At 44.2% G+C, this 16045-nt stretch overlaps 1 protein-coding gene across 1 annotated transcript in view; it reads left to right on the forward strand.

The window, feature by feature from the left end:
- Positions 1-681: 681 nt before the first annotated feature.
- Positions 682-16045, forward strand: part of fbn1 (fibrillin 1) — a 62194-nt gene continuing 46830 nt past the window's right edge. Inside the window, exons 1-9 of the mRNA XM_061068846.1 lie at positions 682-976; positions 1122-1422; positions 3064-3146; positions 4702-4800; positions 5973-6068; positions 6859-6954; positions 12826-13023; positions 14290-14415; positions 15652-15777. Of these exons, the coding sequence (XP_060924829.1) occupies positions 1220-1422; positions 3064-3146; positions 4702-4800; positions 5973-6068; positions 6859-6954; positions 12826-13023; positions 14290-14415; positions 15652-15777 (1027 nt within the window). The 5' untranslated portion in view covers positions 682-976; positions 1122-1219. The remainder of the gene's footprint in view (positions 977-1121; positions 1423-3063; positions 3147-4701; positions 4801-5972; positions 6069-6858; positions 6955-12825; positions 13024-14289; positions 14416-15651; positions 15778-16045) is intronic.

Raw genomic sequence — 16045 nt, forward strand, 5'->3', positions numbered from 1 at the left:
AGGATGTGTTAAATTAACACATTATATCATATCATATTAATATATACTGCATTACATTGCATATTGCAATCTGACACTGTTCACTGTTTTGCATTTAGCATTTCACTTTTTACTTCACTTTTTATATCTTTTATATATTTTTATTCAGAAATGTTTATGTCAAAATAAATGTTACTTTGTATAAATATTGGTAAAAAGTGAGTAAATAAGAGGTAAACAGTGAGTAAATATATACTGGTTTCCTATTTTTTATTGCTCTCCTATGTATGTTGTATTTATTGCATTTTTATGTTTCTATGTTCATTGTTTGCACCAATAACCAGAGCAAATTCCTTGTATGTGTAAACGTACTTGGCAATAAAATACTTCTGATTCTGATTCTGATTCTGTATATGAATTATGATCAGTATTTCTCAGAGGTTTTTAGATTAAGTTAACTCCTGTCTTCTTCCTCCAAGCTCTTCTGGGTTCTACTTTATGCATTTTAAGAGTTAAAAGTCCAAGCTGAATGTCCAGAGTTTGACTTGTGCAATTTGACTTTGCCTTTCTCTCTTTTGTTGCGCCCCTAGCTTTTGTATCGCGAGAACAGAGGAGGAAAGAGGGGGGGAGAAGAAAAAAAAAAGTTTTGGGGAAAGTTGAGCGCAGAGCAGGGATGAGGAAAGAGCTCTTGTGTGAGGCAGAGCTACAGAGAGAGAGAGAGAGAGAGAGAGAGAGTGTTGCTGTCCTCATCCTCTGGAATGCGTCAGCTCCTCTGACCTGATCTGTGCAGAAGAACCAGCACAGGCTCCACTCAGCGACCATGCGCATTTATTTATAGCAGCTCAGATCTGAGTCGAAGGTTTTTTTTTATTCTTCAGTGAGTTTTTCTTTTCTCCTCCGCACTTTTTTTTTTGCTAAACGTTTCTCCAGCTTTTTACCTGCCAGTGAACGTGAGGCTCTGTCGGGTCTGAGGCGGATCTCCTGCACCGGAGACGAGGTAAAGAACAACAACTTTTGCACGTTATTGCAAATATTTTTTTCTGCAGCTCTGAGCTCAGTGATTCCTTTAATGGCAAACTTCCTTTTCTATTCATGCGTCTTCTCCTAAATAAGTTTTCATATTCTTTTATTCCCTCCTGCAGCTTTGACTCCAGTGCAGAGGTCCACGGGGCTGGGGAGCGAGTCGAGTTGACTGGGATCGAGCAGTGGAGTTTTTCCCAGTTTGCACTTCAGACTGGTTATGGACACTAGGTGTGGAGGCGCGCTGGCCGTGGCCCTGGTACTCCTGCTGTCTCTGTGCGCAGAGCTGCGGGACGCGGCCGAGCTGCTGACGGTGGACACCGGGGACACCGGGGACACCGGGGACACCGGGGACAGCGAGCTGGTCACCAAGCAGAGCCAGAGCCGGGCCAAGAGGAGGGGCGGCTCGGACGTCCTCAGAGGGTAAAGTCACCGGGATGATCCCCGTTACTCCCATTTGGGAACAGATTCTTCTTTTTGTTATATATTTTTCTTTCCCTGCTATTTTAATTTGAAGCTCTTTTCTTTTCCCTCCACTATTGCACTGTAGTCCCCCCCTCTCCCACCCTAACCTCTATCAAATGAACATCTTAGTGCATAAGTCATATATTTATTTAGTTATATATTCATTCATTCTTTTTTATTTTTTGGCTCAGAGCAGGTGTCTGTTCTCACGTTTAACTTGCTGCTCCTGCGTGATCACTGGAGGTCACATAGCATAGCATGCGTGTGTGTGTGTGTGTGTGTGTGTGTGTGTGTGTGTGTGTGTGTGTGTGTGTGTGTGTGTGTGTGTTTAATAAGGCAGACTGAGGAACCATGAATGACATTGTCTGTGATGGGAAGTTTGGAGCAAAGTTTAGTAATTAAATACTGGCAAGAATATCACATTCCTGCTGACTGCAATAATAAATTACATCCAAACAAAGGAGGCCATTGGTCGTGTGTGCCTGTGCCTGTGCCTGTGCCTGTGCCTGTGTGTGTGTGTGTGTGTGTGTGTGTGTGTGTGTGTGTGTGTGTGTGTGTGTGTGTTTGGCTGTGACAGAGAGACAGAGAGAGAGAGACAGAGAGAGAGTGAGAGAGAGAGAGAGCGAGAGAGCGAGCGAGAGAGAGACAGACTAACAGCCTAATCCTCTTTCTGGCCAAAAAACACCACACCCCAGTTGTGGATAAATCACATCTGCAGCTGTACACAGTGGGTCACTGCTGGAGAGGTTGTGTCTGTGCATGTGCATATGTGAAGAAGAGAGAGAGAGGGAGAGAGGGGAGTGGAGTGGAGGAGTGAGACAGGGGTGAGGGGAGAGAGAGAGAGAGAGATACAGACTGGAGGAAAGCAAGGAATAAAGTAAAATAACAGAAAGAATGTCTGTGTGTCCAGTGATGACAGCAAACAGCTGATGAAGGTCACACAGTCGACAGCTCGACGTGGATTCTCCGCAGGACTTTTTTATTTGACATGCTCCGAGTTAATTTATCAGAACATCTGGGTTCAGAGGCAGGAAGTGCATACAGGCTGCACACTGTGTCACCCTGACTTACGGCTATAAAAGTGTTTCACGTATCCAAGAAGGCTTCATTATTCACCTCTTGGATCGATCTGGAGTTACACTATACATCATGTGCTCTGACGTCTGGGTCAGGACTCACCCAGCAGGTGTTTAGAGATTGACATATATAGAACCAAAGGTGACAAGACACTTTTCAGCATCTTCCCAGGGAATAATTCATGGAGCTTGATGAAAAGAATGAGTCACATTGGGGGAACTGATATCTTTGAGTGTGTGAAATTTGGTACAGCTTGACTGTTGGGCCTTGGCGGAGGTTTGAGCACCAGGCAGTATCCATTGATAACCAAAAATAGATAGGTGGTCTCCATCCTGGGGGTCTGGATCTCCACAGTGGGTCACAGGGTGAATCTAAGCTACTTTGAGCAATGTGTCCACTTTTTTCTGCCACTTCTGGATGGATGATTCCGTAGAGAAGTTAAAAACTGGACTTGACTTGAGAGGGATCGGATCTGGGTTGAAATGTAATATTTGACCTTCTGATGCTGCTTCTCTTCCACAGACCCAATGTGTGTGGCTCGAGGAACAACGCCTACTGCTGCCCAGGCTGGAAGACTTTGACGGGAGGAAACCAGTGTATTGTTCGTGAGTATCATCTCACAGTTTTTCCACCACTGGTCCGTCTGCAAAAGCTTGTAAATTCAGGGCGGATAGACCTTTTAAAGCCACTGTTATAGTAATGTGAAATCTGAGATTAGAGCTGAAATGATTTGTAGATAACTCAAAAAAAGAACTGCAGCTATTTGAATAACTGACTAATTTTCACAAACTTCCTGGTTTATTTTAGGAGAAGTCCATGAAAATGCACACTAAATTGTAATGGTTCTTTCCAGATTCTTATCACATCCTTCTGCAAAGGGTCCTGTTAACCATAAAGTACTTTTAATTTTGAATTATGCTAATTATCTGACAGATAAACAAACAAACGTGATGAAAATATAACTTCCTTGGTGGAGGTAACTAGTAGATGTAGATGTGTAGTTGAGTGAAAGAAAAAACTACTGTGGCCATTTTTGTTCATTTAAGGAGAGGTCAATGAAAATGTTGATTATCTCACCTTTTTAAAGAAAGCGGAAACAAAGTCCTGGATCCGCCCCCTGATCCAGATCCAAACTAAATTGTAATGGTTCTTTCCAGATCCTTATCACATCCTTCTGCCAAGGTTCCTGGTAATCCATCAAGTTTTAGTTTTCGTTTGGAATTCTGCTAAATATCTGACAGACAAACAAACATACATAGATGAAAATATAACTTCCTTGGCGGAGATGCTCAACTTGGCTAAAACATTACTTTTCTTGATTTATTTAACGTCTTCTGGTTGCCAAAATGATTTTGTTGCCTGATAACGAGACTCATCTAATGCAAAAGGTGTTTGATCACCCAGTCATTTTACATATACAGTGGGTTAGTGCTGCTAATGTGTGGTGATGAGCCAATAACAAGTGGGGAATTTTGGTCCATTTACTCTGGTATTCGGTCGGCGCCCCCCCATCGCCCCCTCGCTCTTTCTCTTTCCCTCAGCCGACAGGAAGGTCTGAGAGGCTGTAGAATTGTGTGACTGCAGTCTGGCTGCTCGGCTGGCCGGATGCCGCTCGCAGCTCTAATGACATTGTTGAGCAGTGGGGTTCGAGCGCCGGGGTCAGCGGCTGGACTCTACCTGATTGGAGCTGGGGACAGGGGGCCATGCCAACTACATTCTGTGGGAAAGAGAAAAAACGGAGCGACTAAGACGCCGACTAAAACATCAACTGATGTGCATTTATGGCAAGAGAAGTCAAAGAAGAAAATAGCTCGCCCTCATTGCCAAGTGGGCGTGTGTAACTTCAACCATGACGACGGTTAGAAGGAAGATTTGGCCATGTTTGGACAGCGACCTTTTTGAGTCTTGAAATTGAGATGAGAAGTCAGTATGAGGTCCATATCATGACCTAAATTCCACAAGATGTGATTCTAACATGAAATTCAAACACTGCAGGGGACAGGCTCCAAAGCAGCAGATACATAACATGAGTTTTTCTTCTCACGTACATGTAAGACAGATCCTGGGGCCGTGAGGCGAGAAGCAGAGTATTATTCTATCTTGCATCTGATGGAGGACGTTTTTATGTTGTTTGATCGAGTGTCTTGTTTCTCTTTGCAGCGATCTGCCGGAGTTCATGTGGAGATGGTTTCTGCTCCAGACCCAACATGTGCACCTGTCCCACCGGCCAGATCTCAGCAGCCTGTGGATCCAAGTCAGGTCGTTCAGCATCTCCTCATTCCCACAGGGGAGCTCCTTTGAATCTTCAATTCTTCAGCTTAATGGGAGAGTGGGTGTATACATAGACCGGGGAAGATAGCCGATAGATAAACAAGTTTATGGCGTGATTTATGTGCAAACTCCGATTTCTTCACCCCACCCATGCCTGTGCATTTTTATGCCTCCGCACCAAAGACAGCCAGTGGCCAGAGAAGTTATATTTTCACCATGTCCGTCCATTTCCTGTGTATCAGGTCAAGGTCAAGGTCACGGTGGGGTCACAAAGAATGTCTGTTTTTCTTGAACATGATGTCTTAAGATCAGCTCGAGGGAATGTTGTCAAATTTGGTAAAACCATTCTCTTAGACCCAAAGATGAAGTGATTACATCACAGTGGGCAAAGGTCAAAAGGTCACAGTGACAGTATATGAATCTGGAAAAACAAGCATGTCGAAATATGTACACGGAAACTGCAGTGGCTGGCGGAGGCTTACAACCGCAGTTTAAATGAAGGAGCTGTAATCTCCAGACATACACTTCATCTTGCAGTAACAGTAATGGCAGACGGTGACAGATGACAGAGGGAAGGAAATATGCAGCCGTGTCACGTTATCTCTTCTATAGGATTGAAATGTATTGTATTGTATTTGGTTCAGATGTTTTCGGAGCCATTTGAATGTTTTTTTTAATTTTCTCATAGAGTAATAATCGGTAACCAGCCTGGTACAAAAATATGAGATGCCAAAGAATCTTCTGAAATCGTTTCTGAAAACTTCCTCAAGATTGCAACGATTAATATATGTTGCAATGATGATCTGGCAGATAGCTTTCAATCCTGAGGGTTGTGTGTGTGTGTGTGTGTGTGTGTGTGTGTGTGTGTGTGTGTGTGTGTGTGTGTGTGTGTGTGCGTGTGCGTGTGCTTTGGAAGACATCCACAGTCAACATCTCCTCCATGTTGTTCTCTTGAAGCTCGTAGCCCTTCAGCACAATGTGCTCATCTGTTTGCAATCCATGAATTTACATGACATTTTTTATCTTAGCTTATCTTAACTTTAAAAAAAGACAATTTGTCTATGTAGGAAACCAAATCTGATTGTTATGTGTGTTGTGTACACTGAATTATTAACACTTTATTGCTGTGTGTGTCTGTTTTTGTGTTGTTTTGCCCACAGTCCAGAACTGTAATATTCGTTGTATGAACGGGGGAACGTGTGCTGAGGATAACTGCCAGTGTCAGAAAGGCTACGTGGGAAACCACTGCGGTCAACGTAAGCATCATCTTGAAGTTTATCGTTTTAGATTTATTTATTTATTATTATGTAAATATGCTGTGAAACATCTACTTCCTAGCATATTCTCTTTAAGAATGCTTATTAGCAAATGTTTGCACACACTGAAGTAAAATGGACGACATTAACACAAACATTAGCATTAAACATCATCACTTGTATGTGTGATCCCATGCTAGCGTTAGCATGTAGCACAAACCCACAGACCCTCCGTCATGGATTTTTCGTGGGGTTGTAGTTTTTGCTCAAAAGTCTTCTTGATAATAATATTAACTTTAACTAACTTACGAGGATGAGACCCAATTAAGCGAAGTCTGCTCTGATTGGCCAGCGGGACCACTCTGTTGTGATTGGTCAACCGCTTCCGGCACATTAAGGTGCTCTCCCTTTACCTGGCTTTGTAAAGGGGCGTGCCAGACAAGTTGGGTCACATGTTGGACTTAATAACTTTGCAGACGTTTTACATCCATAGAAAACCTACATAACACACTAGCTTAATATGTTTATTAGTATCAGACCAACTTCTTGATTCCACCTCGTACACTCACCTCATCATGTTTGCATTTGATCGTTCCTCCTGTTGAATTGGTTTGTTTCTTGCCTCTCTGCCTTCCAGGATCTCTCTATTTAACGTATTGGCAGTAATGTTTTCACAACCAACATCAATTATGGTCAAAACTATAAACTTAAGAACCAGTTTTTACAGTAAAAATGTACCAAGTCACAAAAGTGTGCTCATATCGTTCTTTGTTTTTCTCTTCACGTCCAGCGGTTTGTGAGAATGGCTGCCTTAATGGAGGAAGGTGTGTGGCTCCCAACAGATGTGTCTGCACCTATGGCTTCACCGGGGCTCAGTGCGAAAGAGGTAACGAGTGCACCCCCACTGCCGGACTCAGCACTTTCTCTCACTCATCTTACATCACACACTCTCTCTCTCTCTCTCTCTCTCTCTCTCTCTCTCTCTCTCTCTCTCTCTCTCTCTCTCTCTCTCTCTCTCTCTCTCTCTCTCTCTCTCTCTCTCTCTCTCTCTCTCTCTCTCTCTCTGTGCTCTACATTCACGACTCACCACCGCTGAAGTGTGGGTTTTCAAAGCCACACGTGCCGCTTGTGTGAAAACGTGACTCGAAGTTGAATGGCGGTTGTTTTCTTTGGTGACTCGAGGACAATTCCTGCTTAGTCATGCCACCGGCTCCAGGAATGTGGTTTGTTGTGGAACACATGCAAGTGAAGCCGGAGATTCAGGAGTGACCATTATTTTCCACATCTGCTCTCAAACTACGCTCTGGGGAATGTAATGTCTTTCTAAATATGCTCTGTTTGTCAGGCGAAGACCTCCCAACCTCCTGTGGTTGCTCTCTGGCACATGTGAGCAAAGCCTCCAAAATATACAAGCACACGCAAACCAAGTGTTTGTGAGTCAAGTGTGCATGTATACAGGCCTGTGCTTTGTGTATGTGCTGTGGCAGTGACGACCACAGAGGTCAAAGGGGGCGACCTTTAAAGCTAATATTTGGAATTGACAGCAGAGCTCCTAATTAGTTGCGTCCGTTTTGCAGGGCCGTGATTCCGAGGCTTGACACCGAGGTCTGGCTGAGGATTTGTTTGGTTTTACTCTTGTGTTTTCAACAGTGCAACTAATAGGATGCTATGTGGTTGCCTGGTGGGTTAACAGCAGCCTTATCTTCTGAAGCAGTCCTGGACATGTTGTGACTTCGGTTTCCAGTCTTTCCTGTGGAAGCTTGGCTAAAGGGTTTGTGAGACTGTTGAGGAATTCATATTCAAAGCATTTTTTTGCTCAGCACACACTATCCTCCATCCTCTAGATGTTCCTACTTTCCAGGGAACACAAGGAACCTCACAAACAATCGTCTTCTGTGATGATCCCTGACAAACAACTGACATGGTTTTAAAACGCTGATTCGCTGTGTAAAGTGACAGGCAATGCAAACTGGCCACTCACTCAAGTGTCTTTCTGTGGATGAGCTGTTTCGACACCTACTATATAGTACTATATAATGTGCTGAATATAGGTGAGGTATCCATTTGTGTTTGGGTCAGAATCAGGTTTTATTGCCAAGCAGGTTTACACATACAAGGAATTTGCTGTGGTGTGTTTATGCAGGTAAAACTATCGAAAATATAAAATGCAGATATCAATATGTCTGTGAAAAGCTCATATTGGCATCTTTTGGCCAAATAATAAATAAGTTCATATTTTCTGGTTCTAGGTGCTGAAATGTGAGGATATTATGCTTTGTCTGTCTTTATCATTTATTTATAAATCTTTGGGTTTTATCTAATTGTTTGGATAAAACAACTTGTGACGGGCACTATTTATGATTTTGGCTTATTTTGTTGATTTGTTATTATTGCATTTCCTTGACTTAACAATCCTCAACAGACTGATCAATAATGAGAATAATCAGTTTTTTGATGCCCTATAAATCTATCAGTTAGAGGCCTATAGAGGCACAGAAAGTAGATCAATGGATACAGTGGCATTTTGGGTTCAGTTACTTACTCAGTGGCATTTCCTCGGCTGGGATCCATCACCTCCCAGGGGAAAGCCATTGTGCTCCCATACAAACACAACCACATGCATCCACTACATGTGCACAAACATTCATGTGCACACACGCACAACCACACACTGCTTTTAACACAGTTTACAGAACTGTGCCCCATCATGACTTGATCTTATCACATTAGCAAGACCACAAGTTTTTTTCTCTCCTCACACACGTGATGTGATCCGGGGAGAAGTAGCTGCACTTGGGACCGGGAGCTTTTCTTTGACGGGGGAAATATCTTGGCACAATCACAGCTCAACACGAACACATCACTTCTGCAGAGTTGTGTGACTTTGACCTGTTGGCTGCCAAAGTGACTGATGATCTGCTGACCGGTGGTCCCACCAGCAGGCGCAGCTGACTGCCGTGAAAATGCAGCCCAGATATCAACGTGTTCTTTGTTGGTTACAAATGTGATTTGAGCTGGAATGTGGGATCGGTGAGATGCCGAACGCTCCTGCTGCAGAGTCGTTTAGCCGTAAAGACGAGCTTCCAGTGTGACGCCACTGGGTTCACTCGGACGGTGGTGAGGGACTGAAACATGGAGAAACGTGAGCTCCACAGTCAAGAAGTCAGCGGCCAGTTGCACAACAGGGAGGTTGGTCGGTCAGCTGAGGGGCTCCCTGTCCCTTAATCAATCAATCAATCAAATTTGATCTGTATAGCCCATATTCACAAATCACAATTCGTCTCATAGGGCTTTAACATGGTGTGACATCCTCTGTCCTTAACCCTCAGCAAGAGTCAGGAAAAACTACTTAAAACCCTTTTAACAGGGTAAAAATATGTAGAAACCTCAGAGAGAGACACATGTGAGGGATCCCTCTCCCAGGACGGACAGAAGTGCAAAAGATGTCAATTGCTGTAAAAGGAATATTAATTTCCGAACTAAGAAAACATGGCGCCTGGCTTACAGGTGCAACACTCAAGGCTTTCATATTGTAGCGACAGTAATGTTTGGCCAGGTTTAAAAAGAAAAAGCACCCCAAGGTTCTGCAGTTGCATCTGGGGACTTAAAATTTTTTTTTTTTTCTTTAGTTTTTTTAATGCCTCACTGACTTTCCCCTATCAGGCTCTGTTCTAGCCCACTGCAAACCTCGGTAGAACGATAACCAAGCCCGTGTGTTTGTGTTCGATTGTGCACTTAACTTTTTAGTCTTGGGAGAATGGAAAATTCTGTTGACAGGCCAGCAGGGAAAGCTCCACCCAGATATAAGAGCCCTTGACACACAAACATGCACGGATGCATGAGTGCAGATAATCCATTTGTGAAGGTATGGAAGGATGCTGTGAGCGCCGTATGCAAGACGGAGCCCGACCAAGGGCGGAGATGGAAAAAGGTGGACGGATTTTTCTCTGTGTGTTTGTGTGTGTACAAACATTTTTGGAGGTAATCCAGGAAACTCTTCTGACCCACTTCCCGATGGGCTTCCCCCCCGTTCACACCGAGGCTGTTGTTGTGCACAAAAACTCACCGGGCGCCGAGGAAGCCAACATTTCTAATCACTTGCATATGAGAGTAAAAACCAACAACGCGTTCCCATGCTAAGATGCATTTTCTCTTACCGCTGCATCTACGATAATACGATGAGTGGGTTTGCAAAAGTGGAGCAGTAACCCAAAAACGAGGGGTAACGTTTTTAGGTTAGAAGTTTTTGTCTGTTTTGTGATCATCTCTGGCTAGACTGTTGATGAGGGTTGGGACGTTGGTGGAGATGGTGTGTGTGTGTGTGCGTGCGTGCGTGAGTGTGCGTTTGCGTGCGTGTGTGAGAACGTGTGCGATTGCTCCCAGATGTACAGGACATGGGTGGATCCCCACAGCTGTACGCAGTTCACAGAGAGCCGGGGCGATGACGGATGAAATGACACCACTTTCCCCCCACAGCTGTCCGCCTCTCCCTGTTTACCTCAGCTGACTGTTTAAGTGCTGCGCTTGTATTTGCGTTATTTCGTGCTCAGATCTTTGTGTGTTTTTTTTCCCGTGCTTGCTCTCCTCCACTAAGAGCTGTAATGAGCAGGTATTATGTCAGGTGGATTACCTGTGGCAGCCTGACAGCAATAATGCATCAAGCTTAATCTGGTGAAAAGAGAAACTTGAGGTCTTTACACAGTCTGTAGATTATATGGGCGCTGTGTTAAAAGTTTCCATAGCGACGCCTGCAATTGATTTTTCCTTTATTAGCTGTATTTCTTTATTTTTATTTTTATCTCTTTTAGCTATAGGTAAGACAGAAAAGTGCAGCTTTAAAAATAGATACAGAATAATGGCAACTGGTTCGGGTAAAGTTGAGCATTGTTGAAAGGAGTGGCAGAAATTTTTTCTGGTGCCCTACTGATGTAAAAGTAGAAGTCCTGCAGAAAATATAAATATTTCAAAATTTCCAGAATAAAGTTGCTGTTCTTTAGTATCACAAGGAAAGTGGTTATTTTTTGGGAGTGTAAAAAATTATACTTTCAAAAGTATATTTGGTTTGAGAAAAGTCATCTTTAACTTTCTTGCATATGGAGTTAGATAAGAAGCAGGAGGTAACATTCTGCCTGGCTCTGTAAAGGTTGGTTATATCTTGTTTGTATAATTTGTGGGGAAAAGGACCTTTTGTTCAGGGCTGTTTAGGACAGACTGACTTTTAGACTGAGCCAGGTTCTGCTCTGCTACTGTGTGCTTATCGCTCTGGCTACCGGAGATAGTCTTAATTTATTGTATTTCCCAAAATATTTCTTAAAATGCTGCAGCCGCTCCAGCTGCTGCTCCGTTAAAGTTGTTTTACTGCTTTGTGTTAAATGCGTCATGTGATTTCAATTTTGCGTGTGTTTATCCTGCAGTTTTATCTCGGTGGTTCTCACATTACTGCAGTGGATTGAGAAGTACAGGCAACAATTCCCTCTTAAAACTCGTGGTGTTGAAGCTGTGGAAGTATTCGGCCTCCAGTGGAGTCTGCGCAGGAGGGAGTGAGAGAGATGACCCAGTTCTGTTTCACACGGCGCTGGAGACAGAGCGCCGGTGGAGGCTCTGGTGCACGTGACGGGTTTGGGCTCGGCCCCGGTCCACACGGGAAACGCACAATGTCTCATTTGTTTTAAACGACTGTGCTGTTGGAACTAGTCGCCCTCTTTTCCTCTTGCTGTCTGTTATCTGCCGTGAAATGTGGAAATGATTTTTGTCCACTGGACTTCAGCCAGATTCTTTCAGGGAGGGATGAGTTTTCCCCTCTCGCCTTTCTCTCCCCTGTCCCTATCTCTGTTTCGCCATCTTCAAGTACCTCCACCTGATAAGATGCAGTGATTCGGTTGAATCCGCAGGGTTGGGTGTTTGAAGAGAGGATGAAGTGAGATAATAGATGCATCAAGGGAAAAAGGGTTACACCAGTTTGAAAAGGGAGGAGAGATTTAGAAACTTGATGGAGGGAGTTTCTTCACACTCTTGAGCTCATATTTATACTAAGGTATTTAGTTTTGATTCTACACTGCTGACTGTGGGAAACACCTAGTGTCGCTCTGGAGATATTCTCAACTTTTGTGCATTACTCGAAAATTAATTTAGCAAATGTGTCATTTAACCTCAAAACACAACACTGGTAACAGAAGAACCGATGCTCATATACGTGCTCCAGACTGGTTTTTCATCGTCTGCTTGTCCTTGCTTACTTTTGCTCGTGTCTATTACTCCCTGCAGCCGCCCACACAACTTTAAAAGGTTTTCCAGACCTCTTCCCTATCTCTGCTTTTCTCTGTCACACACACAACCCACACACACACACACACATGCACACAGACATTCACTTACAATGCACCTGAGAGCCAGACAGATTAAAATGCCAGGACCAGACAATGCATTCTTTATGGAGTGTGTTACAGTCGTCTCTACAGAACTTTAATCACACACAACATACGCGTGTTGTCCAATGTCACGCTGACGATCCTAATTATCAACGTACGTCTCTGTTTGTGTGTCAGGGAAAGTTTTTCAGTTTGGTTTCTAGGTTTTTGAGCGTTGGCTTAAACTTTCTAAATATTTAACTTCAAGAAAAAGAAGGAGTTTGCTGTTTCTGTTCTCTGCGTGTGATCAAGGGGCTACCAAACTTCACTTATTTGCATTTCGTTTGTACTGGCAATAAAGAAATAATATACTGTTTGCACACAAAACAATCCCTGCTCTCTCTCCGCAGACTATCGCACCGGGCCGTGTTTTGCCTCTGTGAATAACCAGATGTGTCAAGGCCAGATCACAGGCATCGTGTGCACAAAGACGTTGTGCTGTGCCACAGTGGGGCGGGCGTGGGGTCACCCCTGTGAGATGTGTCCAGCCCAGCCTCAACCCTGCAGGAGAGGGTTCATACCCAACCACCGCACCGGGGCGTGCCAAGGTAAAGTCTGTCCCTCAGCGTCTGGCTCTTTTTGTGTTTTCATCTCTTTTCTTTGTCTCTCTGTCATTCTCACCTCCCCTTGTTAAGTAAAGTGCAGTTTCTATTCTCTCTGCCCGTTTTAACTCCTTCTCCCTCATTGTCTGCGTTCACCGCTCTGTCATCCCCTCATCTCTACCCACCATCCACTCTCCAGAGGATTAGTTCTAATTGGGTTAAATTGGGGTGGGTGGCAGTGCCTCCCACATGTGTATGGAATGCCCACGGACCCCCACTGCGGCGCGACTGTCAGAGTCAGTAACACGGGTCAGTGGCGGTGCCACGTGGGAGAGCTCATTTCTGGTAAGGGCGGCCCTCTGCCTGCCGGCTCCAGACCCAACAACATCAGAACCTCTGCAGGGGACGCAGACCTGAGCCAGGACCCCAAGGAACAGCCAGTTTTCAGCCTGAGACCTAAGTTTTGATCTGTCAAATTCATTAAGTGCATTTAACGTAATCATTAATGTAACTCACAAAGTCACAGGCGAGGTTTTTCTCTAAAAGCTGCTGGAGAGATGGATTACAGAGTTGATCCAGTGCTTTACTGGAGTCATGGTGTAAATATTCATATACATGCTGAACAACTACAAACTGGTCTTTGACTAAAGACCTTTCAGTATTTTCCTCTCTCTCTCTTCTCTTCTTGGTCGACATCGCCTTTAGTTTCTGTTCCTCCTGCAAAAGACATTATTCTCTCTCTTTCTCTTTTCCCTCATCGTTCTGTTGATCGCAGGAAAGTCACAAGAAAACTGTTAGAACGAATGGTCTGTATTTATCTAGAGCTTCTCTCGTCTTGATGTCCACTCAAAGGACTTTACAGATCAGTTTTGTGTCACACACCCATTCATACAGTGCTTCGATGTGCAGCACATTCTCTATCACTCACACACTACTGGAACAGCCATCAGGGGCAATGTGGGGTTCAGCATCTTGCCCAAGGACACTTCGGCAGGTGGAATGGGAGGGGGGCGGGACTGGGAATGAACCACTGACCCTTTAGTTAGTGGGGGTACATGCTCCACCTCCTGAGACACCCCGACCCCCAAACAGAGTTAATATAAACCAATACATGTGCACGATTCGTCTGTTTATATTCATGTGTGTGTCTGAGTGTATTTTATCATCTCAGTGTCATTTCTCTTCTTCTCTAAATGAAAGGAATCAGTGTGTTAATGTGTGTGTGTGTGTGTGTCAGGGTCTGTCCATTGATTGTGTGCTCTGTGTGTACAGATGTGGACGAGTGCCAGGCCATCCCTGGCATCTGTGCGGGAGGAAACTGTATCAACACAGTGGGATCCTTTGAATGTAAATGTCCCGCCGGGCACAAGTTCCACGAGGTCTCACAGAAATGTGAAGGTGAGGATCCGGCTCGCTGTGTAACTGTGAAGAGTCTCAACGCTCAGTGTCGGCCTGAATGACAGAGCAGACCTCATAACTGTATTTTCAAATGTCCTAATTGACAATGTGAAAGTCGAGTTGAAAGCCACATCTGTCTGGCTGTGGTTCACTTCACCTCAGTCGTGGTATTTTGATTATTACTTAGCAGGGAAAGACCACACATAAGTCACTTTGCCCTTCCCTGGAAATAAGTTAAATTAAAACAGAAGTAACACTCAGCTTTCTCCCTGTAATTCTCTCTATAACACTTAATTGTGAGGTTTGGAAGAAACGCTGTTTTCACTTGTTTCTTTTCTCTGTGTATGTGTCAACACGAGACTGAGTAACTTTTAAGGAAGAAACAACACATCTTTGAGTAATTAATTGCACAGCTGCTTGTTGTGCTGCTACAACCATAACATTGCCTGGTTTGACCTCGCTGGTTGTGTTTTTAACTGTTCTCCAGTTGCACCACTGTTACATGAGTTAGGCATTTAAAATAAGGTAAAAGCAGCTTCTCACGAAGGTAAATCCATGCACAATATAAATCAGGAGGATAACATGCAGCTTTGAAGAGATATCAGACTTTATAACTATGGCCACTGAATGTTTTTTGAATGTTTCTGACTGAAAACGCTTTAATAAAATCCTTCTCTCTGCAGCACTTTTGTTTTTCCAGAAATAAAAACTCGAACTTAGCCTGCAAAAAAAAAAATATTGTCTCATTAGGACATGATTATGACAACTTCCAGACCAAGTTTAACTGTGGTGAGAACACTGAGCAGGGTTTTAGTGGCTCTCGCATGCACAGTGAAATATGTGCTATTTTATGCCCAGACGTAATTGCAGGAAAACTTCTATTCTGTGTAAAAAGACTCAAAAGACTTTTTAAAATTTGTTTTGCATGGGGACGTTCACAAGGTGGTTAACGGTGCTAAGAGAAGAGCAGCCACACAGGCCCCTGGCTTTAATACCCTGTGACAATGCTTTATTTCCATTGTCACGGCCAACGTGTGCTTCCTCTCCTCTCCTCTCCTCTCCTCTCCTCTCCTCTCCTCTCCTCTCCTCTCCTCTCCTCTCCTCTCCTCTCCTCTCCTCTCCTCTCCTCTCCTCTCCTCTCCTCTCCTCTCCTCTCCTCTCCTCTCCTCTCCTCTCCTCTCCTCTCCTCTCCTCTCCTCTCCTCTCATCTCCTCTCCTCTCCTCTCCTCTCCTCAGATCTGGATGAGTGTTCGAACATTCCAGGTCTATGCGGTATAGGTGAATGCTCTAATACGGCTGGTAGCTTCTTCTGCAAGTGTCCCCAAGGGTATCACTCCTCCTTTGACGGATCCAGGTGTATAGGTGAGTCCTCCTCCACCTCCTCCACCTCCTCCTCCTCCTCCTCCTCCTCCTCCTCCTCCTCCTCCTCCTCTTCCTCCTCCTCCTCCTCCTCTGTGTCACTTCTCTCCAAAAGGAATAACAACTGAATTCCTTTTTGCTTTGGTTCATTGTTCTTGGGACAGGTAAAATATGAAAGAATAGATGATAGAAAGTGCTGCCTCATTTTCTTTCCTCTTTCCACCACATTTTGGTTCTTCTCTCTTCATGGCTCGCTCTTAAAGCAGAGAGA

The sequence above is a fragment of the Limanda limanda genome, chromosome 3, assembly GCF_963576545.1.
Source record: "Limanda limanda chromosome 3, fLimLim1.1, whole genome shotgun sequence".
In the NCBI taxonomy this organism is placed as follows: Eukaryota; Metazoa; Chordata; class Actinopteri; order Pleuronectiformes; family Pleuronectidae; genus Limanda; species Limanda limanda.